This window comes from Squalius cephalus (genome assembly GCF_949319135.1).
Source record: "Squalius cephalus genome assembly, chromosome: 18".
NCBI classification, from domain to species: domain Eukaryota; kingdom Metazoa; phylum Chordata; class Actinopteri; order Cypriniformes; family Leuciscidae; genus Squalius; species Squalius cephalus.
In genome coordinates, this window is record NC_137139.1 from 15843024 (window position 1) to 15853270 (window position 10247).

At 39.7% G+C, this 10247-nt stretch overlaps 1 protein-coding gene across 1 annotated transcript; it reads right to left on the minus strand.

Moving 5' to 3' along the window:
- Positions 1–5967: 5967 nt before the first annotated feature.
- On the minus strand, positions 5968–9759 carry sox18 (SRY-box transcription factor 18). Its single transcript, XM_079848685.1, has 2 exons — positions 9095–9759; positions 5968–7818 (listed from the first exon to the last, which is right to left on the minus strand). The coding sequence occupies exons 1-2, from the start codon at positions 9486–9488 to the stop codon at positions 6881–6883; spliced, it is 1332 nt and encodes a 443-aa protein (XP_079704811.1). The 5' UTR covers positions 9489–9759; the 3' UTR covers positions 5968–6880.
- Positions 9760–10247: the final 488 nt, after the last annotated feature.

A 10247-nucleotide genomic window follows, 5' to 3' on the forward strand; every position in this document is an offset into this window, starting at 1 on the left:
GGGAATTGTGTGAAAGGAAAAAATAACCTCGAAACAGAAAAAACATCAAAAACACCCAAAACAACCCCCAAAAAAGAACGAAGCGTTTATGAGGGCTGTTTTAGTCTGCTGGCTCGCTCCCCGATCTTTAGCAAGGCGTCACTCCGGGTCAGCAGCCCGTCTCACAGACGCTGCACTGTCAATTATGGCACTGTCATGGAAACTGCAGAAAGCCATGGAGAAAATGGCCCCTCACAAGTGCTGCTTGTCTTGAAATAACACAATCGACTGCAATACTTTGACAATTAGAGCACACTGTAAACAATTGCCAACATTTTTAAAGTAATATCTTCAAATATTCTGTGTTCATTATTCAGAATGTAACACAAATGCAAGCTAGTTCACTTACAGTCATAACAAATAATAATACATTTTTTTTAAAATAACTGTATCATGTGAAATTGAGAAAATTGATAATCATGTAAATATATGTTTCTTTTAAAATCACCATTATGCCATTACACCATTATTATTTCTTACTATCAGTTATTTTCTCCAGTTTGTCTAATAGCATTACAGAACACAATTGGTAGCACTGTGTTGCATGAGAGAAAAAAAGGTAACTTTAATTGTGATTTAATCATATTATTATTTGTGATTGTGATTTAATTATATCATTATTATTTAATTACAACTTTACATGTGTAGACTAGCACCTACATGTTGCAATATTGAACATTATATCAATGATATAATATTTTATGAAGAAATAAGTGTATTTTCTGGGCAGGTTCATTTAAACCTAAAAAGAACATACACATAGTAGTGATGTTTCGTTCCAGAATGGTTCAATGTTTTTTTTTTTTTTTTTAAATGGTTAAATCAATTATTCAATGACTTGTTTCATTCCAGAATAAATCAGCTTTTTGAGCAAATTTTGAGCAGTCACTGGTTGAAAGAATGATGAGGGGGGAGAGGCAGCACAATAAATCAGCAAATAGAAAAAATGCTGGGAACTTGCTGAGAACCTAAACACTGTGTACATACTGTCAGGATTACTGTAATGCAGACAGATAATTATTGTAATTCTACAGCGTAGCACTGCTACATTACAGTAATTTCCTGGACCTACAGTGAAGTCTCAGTATACAGTCATCATTTAATTGCAATAAATTGTAGAACTACAACTGTAAAAACGCACAGTCCTGTTTATTGCACATATTTCACATCCAATGGAGGTGGAACTAAAAAATACAAATGTGTTAAAGCATCAGATAGTCTGCAATCTATATAACCACCAATATAGCCAATGAAGTCTTAGCAGGTTGTTCTAACTGTAACTATCGCAACCTGTGTTTGAAGCTCAGACTGGAATGGCATGTGTCCATTTGGTTGGGTCACAGTTACCGTCCTGTCCTGGGTTTGAACCCACAACCCACTGGTCACACAAACCCAAGGCCACCAAACCACCAGGCCTGTGCACAGCCACGCTCGTAAATTATGCCGACAGTTCAGGAAAGAAAAAGTCAGAGGAGACTTACGCTCCAGTTTAACAATAAAGATTGGACACAGGAAGTCAGGAACCAGCGACCAGCAGTTTTGTTTTTTCTAGCGCTGTCTCTGGAATAATATTCTATTAAAAAGCCACCTACTCACTGGGATCAAGTTGCAGTTATTCAATGCAACATTTAAAGGACTATCAGTGCTAAAATGTCAAATATATCCTTCTAATGATCTCAAGATGTTTCAAATATTGTTGTAGAGAAGTAGCAGAAGCTAATATATGATTTTGACTGTAACATTGCTTCCTTGCACCTCTGAGCTCTAGACTGGCCTGTCAGTGACCCCATCCGCTTTTCCACTGTCGTGCCAGTGCGAGCCAGGGCTAACAGCGTGCCGGGCCGCTAGGGTAAATAGGCCAGTAGCCCCACAGCACTACGCTAAACCCGCCTCCATACAGTCTCTCCCATCTCACTATATACTGTTATCCTTTCAGCCAGAGTAACAAAGGCAGCTCATTATATATATACAAGAATTCAGAGTTATCAAATCAGATGATATTTCACTGGTTTTGGCCATCTTTCTGTTAGACTGTCTCACAAATGAATTGAATAGCTGTCAGCTGTAAAAATTTAAGTACACAATTAGATAATTTAGGTCAACCAATTACCAAGCAATGCTTAATTTTGTTCAGTCTGTGGTGTAAAAAGGTCGCATCTGCAATTAAAGAAAAAACAAGTAAGCAAAACATGGTCAGGTCAAAGTGTCTGAATAATTTTTGGTCCCAAATTTTTATAAATTGTTCACAGTTTACTTTATTGTACTTCAGTGTCCTGCACCCACTAGTAAAAAAATATCAAAAATGATATATAATATAAAATGCATATTACATCATGCATCTACCAGGTGTAAACAGAGTCAGTGTGTCCCGTAATAGATACGTGGTTCCTTTACGCATTTACGGGTACACGCATGTTTGTTCGCGCACACATATGCGCCACGTCCTGCTGCTTACACAGGAAGGGAAGGCAGAGCAACTTCCTGTCCAAGAGGGGAAGAGTAAGGGTATAGTAAGGGGCCACACTTCCTGATAAGAAGAAGAAGGGAGGAAAGAAACAGAAAATATACAGATGACATCATGCGGTAGGTTTGCTGGACGGGGTTTTGGGGAGAGTCCGTTGTTTAGCTTGATGGAAAAGCTGAAGCAAGTGTGCGAAGAAAACACACACACACACACACACACACACACACACACACACACACACACACACACACACACACACACACACACACACACACACACACACACACACACATGCACTCTTCAGCTGCAATAATAAAACACTTACACAGGTCAAGATCTTTCGCCTTCTTACTTACTGACACATGAAATCACTAACACTCCCGCGTGTGCAAACGCATAAAACACACCACATATTTTTATGAGCATTTTGGGATATTGCATTTAAAAAATGCTGGATAGAAATGTGCATAAAATACTAAAATGTGCATAAAAACGGTAACAGTTTATTTTCAGTGTACTTTAGACATTCTACTAACTACATGTCAACTACCAGTCATAATACTGTTTGCTTAATATCTGCTAACACTTTATTTTGATGCTCCCCAACCGACATTACTTTTCAACTACATGTCAACAGTCTAATACTCTGAGAGTTGGTTGGCATGTAGTTGCAAATTAATGAAAAAAAAATGTATGTAGCATGTAGTTGCAAATTCGTACGACCTCACTCGTATGAATTCGTACGCTTTGTCTAAACCCGGGTGATGGGTAGGTTAAGGGGCGGGGTCAAGGGGAAGGTCATTCGTACGAATTTATACGAATTGGGCAACTCGTAAAATATGTACGATTTAGCGTCAATTGAGTACAATTGAGGTCTTATGAGATGAGGTGGATAATTGTATAAGAAGACATGTGCAAAAACCATTACGGAAAAACATTTACTAAACCAATTCCTCGAATTAGCCACCTCGTAAAATTCATACGAATTGCCGTGAGATCGGGTTGGAATGTTTATAGTGGACTATCGAAATAAAGTCTAACCTAAAAAACTTATGAGATGAGGTGGATAATTGTATTATCCGATAAGAAGACATGCACAAAAACCATTACGAAAACACATTTACTAAACCAATTCCTCGATGCGCAACAAAAAACCCATGCGACTTTGCCTCAACAGATCATGTGATAAGTGGACTAAACAGAACCTCATCTCATTGCACACAATATAAAATGCTGTTTTAGTCATTCTGAAATGCCTTAGCCAAAGTCTGTCATTAAAATGATTTGGAATAATTGCCTCCTCGAACTGTCTCACACCATTGCGTTCCCAAAAATCAGACATATGCCTCCGAACAGATGAACACATTGCATGACGTCTGCATGCTCTGAGGTAATTTAATTGGGGAAAAAAGAGATACAGAGGATTCAGGTCCCTTTTCAATGTACTGAGTAAGTTTACAGCATTATTAAAATGATTTTTTATCATTTACCAAGCCAAAACTATACATCTAATCACTTTAAAATATATTTAAAAAAGACAACTAGGCTTAATATATATATATATATATATATATATATATATATATATATATATATATATATATATATATATATATATAAAATAGCATGCCTCTCCTCAATAAGCCTTTATATTCTTAATATTAGCATAGTAGGGTTCCAGACTGACTCACAGTAAGTGTGACAAAAAATAAACATATGCAACAATAATTCAAAATATAGTTGGGTATAAGCTTTGTGTGCATCCATATGTGGTTTAATCTCTGTAAAGCCGACTAGTCGGAGTCATTTTACGGTCATATTTGAAATATGGGGAACCGTTAATGTGATATATAGTATATTTTAGATTTGTGAGATTTACATCAGTCTATTTACTAAATATTTCAACAGATACGTGATACAAGTTTTGTTGAATGAATTTATAAAGGGAGGCCTATTCTATAATAAATTATAATCAAATATTGTACATAAAATATTATTGTTTAACGTACGATATCCAGTTTTAAGGTTGAATCGTAAGAGAACTTTATTTGGATGTTGTAACCACGATCAACACAACTTGAAAACATCCTAATTTTTCTGTCTGGAGCTCTTCTATCAGAACTATGCAGGTGTAGAAACAGTGTAAGCAAAAACGTAGCAAAAATGTTCAAAGGCATTGAGAATGCTTTGAACCTCTTTATTTTTAGGCCCCAAATCTTAGAAAACAAACACTGGTCAGTTCACTGATAATGAGATACAAAGACTTAAGAGGTCTGTTAGCTTAAGTTGAAACATTGTTTTAAACTTGAGATTGCTGAAGCCTGCAGAGTTGAGTTTTGCTTATTTATCCTTTCAAAAAAGTCAAAAACTTAACAATCAGTTTAATGTGAATTGTTTTTAAATAAATAAATAAATAAAAAATCACCAGGGGGGCATTGCCTTCACAAAGCCACAGATGGCCAATAACCCATAAACTGTGAAAGATAAGGCGCAATTCCATTGACGACCACAAGAGTAGCATTTTTTTGGTCTGCTGTCACACACGAAATAGAGCGCAGCTCAAAATACACGTCGTTTTGCTGACCTGCACATCGGACTTCAGAATTACTGGACCTGCATGATCGGTCAGTGTTGTTCTTTCCATTTAGGGAGCCGGTCAGGGGTGAAAAAAAGCTCCTCTTCCCTCTAACATCCTTCCCCCTGCTGCACAAGCAGGGAGATATTCTCCAACACACAGATTCCTGCTATCCCAACATCCCCAGTTTCCCCAGGATCTTCCTCTGTTTTGACATTCCTGCTAATTTTATGTCTAATTAATTGGCGGGATGAAACTTTACCGCACGACAGCTGACCTGGACCTAACTGAGACCACTTAACGTCTTGGCAAGCGAATCTGTGGTGTGTCATTCAACAGACATCCGAATATAGTCAGCATGATATGGGGGAAAAGAACACATGAAATGTATCATTTGATGTAAAGAACACACACACACTCACACACACACACACACTAGGCATCCTGACTGAAATGTAAATGCTTTGGAAAGAGTAATTTCCCTCTTGAAAAACACTCTTATATCAATCTTTTTGTTCTCAAGAATTGAATGAATCAACATGAGGGAGCATTTCATTAATCTCAGAGCTGCCTTTTTTTTGTATGAAGACATAAGAGAAGACAGTTTCAGTTTTATTCTCCTCAGTCGAAAATGTTTTCTTTTTGTCCGTGGTTTTAGGGGAAAAAATAGCTTAAAGAGCCAAACTCATTTTGTGGCTGATCAAAAATCTTGGAGGAGGGAATCAGAGAGACGAGACTGGATTACAACTTAAACATTGCGGCCCTTCATGCTCTCGCTCTCTGTTTCTCTCAAAAGGCAACAACAATTGCAGCCACATCACCATTTTACATAAATCAGGAAAATATGCACCTAATGCATGTGTAATGATTTTGACAAGCACCCAACATTTAGTGACAACTTTATTTAGCAAAAAAAAAAAAAAAAATGCATTGATACATTTTGATGTGTAATACAATTTATTTAATTAAAAACGTTTTTAAAGAAGAAAAAACTGTCTAGAAAAGCACATGCACTCTGTGGTGTGGGAAAGTGTGTTAGTTAAATACTATATACAATTGTGTGTTTTCAATTTAATTGCTTTGATTTAATAGCTCTGAGACATTTTTTATTGCAAACTCTTTTTATTTGAAGATAATTATTACCAAAAGGGGGAGAGTTATTACCAACTCAGCATGTTCCTCAAGTGCTAAGAGGATTACAAAATTTCATGTCCACATGTCCCAATTCAAACATATTCAGCCACAAAAAAGGGAAGAATGCATGATAAATTAGTCGCCAATAGATCGAAATACTTCAGATGTCATGGAAAAGTGTATTTGAAAGATATTAAGTGCAATATAAAAGAGTCTTGAGTGGTTTTCACATACCCAGTGCAAAACGTATTTTCATTCAACCTTATATAAAATGTCTATAAAAATAGAAATAATATAAAAAGCAAATAGAAAGACATATGTATATATAGCAAAAAATATTCACATTCTTGACTTCCACGTCCCAGTACCCTCATTTGAGACCGTAAGCATACAGTAGCTGGATGGAGTCAGCAAAATTATCGGTTAAATTCGACCACAGTCTCAGAAAGTACAGGTTATCAAGACCAGAAATGACTAGTCATACTGTGAAATGCAATTTAGTGAAGTCTATATTGTGAGAACCATCCTTGACATGTATAGAGTTCAGTAACCTCCAGTGATTCGTGAAACGGGGCAAGATGATTCCCTGAAGAAGGTAACTCGAATAATTCAAAAGATCTGAGACTCGTATGTGCACCAGACTTCAGGTCTGCGTGGAGTTCGCAGTTTTATCCCGTAATGCATGCGCTGTAGTAGACGGCGCTGCTGGCGTCGGACAGGGCTGATATCAAAGCGCTGCTCTCCTCGCAAGGGGCGTTCCTGCTCAATCGAGTCCTGCTCGCGCTCAGGTATTGGTCAAACTCAATCCTGTCCACTTCGCCCCAGAATTCAGCCGAGGGTCCCAGCTGGTCCACAGCGTCCAGAGAGGGCGGAGCGACCTGAGCCACAGCCGAGGTCTCGGGCGGAGGAGACAGCTGGCCCAAATGAGAGGTGAAGGCGGGTTGGGGCTGACTGCTCCCGTATATCTGACCGTAATAGCCTGTAGGTGTGGGAGTGTGAGGAGCCTTGGAGGATTCTGGGAGGCTCATGTTGGGGTAGAGACTGTTAGGGTTCGTGGACTCGACCACCAGGCATTTCTCCTGCAGTGGGAGGCAGGCCAGCGGAGACTTCTGGTTGAGGTGTGGGTGGGAATGCTGGAGGTTATGGGAGTTGTGGTGAGGGTGGTGGCCAGTCTGATGGTTTGGATGCTGGTGGTAGTTTATCCATGAAGTCAGACCTACATCTTCCTGCATGTGAGGGGGGAAAAACACAGAATCTCCGCCTCCCTCCTCCAACACGTCTAGAGGGGACATCTCTGGCGTCGGCAGGCCGAAGCTCTCCAGCTCTGGAGCTCCAGAGTGGTGGAGGTCTCGGAAGTGTCCCAGAGGGGGCAGCAGATGATGGGCATGGCGGTGCGGCGAGTAGGCGTCTCCGGGTCCCGGACCTCCGTGGCCCAGGCCTTGGAGGAGCAGACCCGGTTCCACTCGTTTCATCTTCTTGGGCTGTTTCTTGCGGCGAGGACGGTATTTGTAGTTGGGGTGATCCTGGAGGTGTTGCAAGCGGAGCCGTTCAGCTTCCTCCACAAACGGACGCTTGTCTAGTGTGCTCAGAGCCTTCCAGGACTGACCTAAAAACATCAGTGTTAATGCTTCAGGAGTCATGCTACTTTTTGATTTAGTGGTTTAGAAATATGATTTTCAACACTACAATATTATCGAAATTGTTCTAATTAAATATAGAAACAAACAAGTCCCAGGTTATTGAGTCAGATTCATTTGGTTATTTATAAAAAGTATTTCATTAAGCTCTCCGGAATCAATATACTGATATAATCATGCACAACTTTTTAAAAGAGCTGTCACGATGATAACATTTGCAGCAGCGTTTGTTTTTGTCGAAAGTAGACGTACGTAACACAAGCTGACAAGCGTGTGTGACATGAGCGAATCATTACATGTAACTGGTGCTGGGCACACAGGGTTGGGTTGTAGTATTTGAATTATTAATGGGTCAATGGCTGCAGACAATCGGCAGCTTGTGTGTCTCCCGCAGCCCTGTTATATTTCAAAAAATAAGGACATCAAAATGTCTCCCAGAGAAACAGCCAAATACAAATATTGTGCAAGATTCCCAAACTTTTTAAATGACTTCTTCATGTGTGCCCAAGGCTTGTTTTCTCATCTATAATCTGAGCTGCATACTCAGTTCAGTTTTACAGTAATAAACTGAATGCAAGTACGTTGCATGATTATAACATTTAGCTTGTAGTTAGATTAAACGACAAAACAGCTTGATTGTAGAAGTATCAGGATGCAAATCGGTACGTGATTTTGTGCAACACGAGTAGAATTTTAACAATAAATACAAAAATGATCAAAAAATATTCACTATGACCTTCATTTTATGGACCTTTTCTAAAGATGTTTACTGGACTCAGTGCAATTTGAAGTATTTTAAGACCAAGACCAAAAATGATTAATCTATTAACCTCATGTTAACCTAACAGGCAACACTGTATTACATATGTTACATGTACTTACTGTAGTAATAACAGTAAATTATGCATAATTACATGCAACTAACCCTAAAACAAACCCTAACCCTAAAGTAAATACATGTTATTATTTAATATTACTCAGTACTTCATTGTATAATTTCAACATAACAAGGACACCTTAAAATAAAGTATTTATTTTATATCAATTTATATATTTTAATATTTTATTTTATTACTTGTTATTTGTAAAAATTAGGCAACTCAGACAATTAATGTTTTTTTTTTTAACTCTTAACCTGACTTTGAAACACCCCTTTTCAAATATGCTCCGTCTGTGACATTGCACCCTGCCGAAGTACTAGTATGACCCCAGCATAACCCCCATGATGCACAGTGAATGTCTTACCTAGCATCTTACTGAGCACGGCGTTATGCAGGTCCGGGTTCTGGACGGCCAGACGTTTGCGCTCATCTTTTGCCCACACCATGAAGGCATTCATCGGCCTCCTGATCCTCGACTCCCCCCCTGATTTCCCCTCACCGGAGCCCAAGGTCAGAGCTCCAGGTCGGGTTGAGTCCGGGCTTCCCGTCCTGGCCTCTGCAGCGGACCCTCCGATCCGGGACCCCGTCCGCGTTCCAGAGCCGGGCACCGGCGCCAGCTCTGTGGTCCGGCTGCGGTCAAAACCATGTCCCCGGTCAGGGCCCGGAGTGCTGGAGGAGGCACCCCATGTCCCGCGCTCCACAACCTGGCTGGGCTGAGAACTGGCCTCTTGACAGCAACTAGACTCAGATATATTCATTCCAGCAAGACCACCACGGTTAAAGCAAGCTGTTGTCTTTGGATGGAAGAAACACCAGGACGCCTTTATGCTACTTTAAGTTACTTTAAATACAGACTGACCACTAACACAAATGAAATGAATCGTAAAACAAGCGAGAAAAAAAGGAAAAGTTAGAAAAGGCTTTGTTTTGGATGTTTCAGAAGTATAAAATCCCCACAGATGTTAGTGTTTTGTTACTCCTGCCCTCCAGACGGTATATAGTTCTTGTGCTGAGTTTGAAAGTTGTAGTGAGTTTTGGTGAACCCATGCTGTAAATATATACTTGGCCTGAGCCAATCAGAGCGTTGGCCCGGACAGAAGAGGCGGGAGGGTTAGCCGGTGGGAGTTCTCCTGCCCCCCTTTACAGCCTCCACAGACAGAGAGATGTAATCTGAGAGGGCCATTGTTTTAGGCCTGCTGTACACACACTCATATAGGGCACATACACTAAATCATAACACACTTGCGCACACACACAAACCTTGTTTGTACTGGGGAGGCTGGGACCGCAAAGAAAGCTGTGCACTTGAGTGTTAACAACTTGTAACAATGAGCGTGAATGTAAAGATATGCCAGTTAACACAAAGTGAACCCAACACATAAACACACGCACACATACTAATGTTGAATTAGTAACCATTTTGGATGCATTCAACCTTTGCCCTGAATATAAAGCAATGCCTGATCTCTGGTTTCTTGGTAGCATGAAATAACTATACTTAAAGTGATTTATAGACA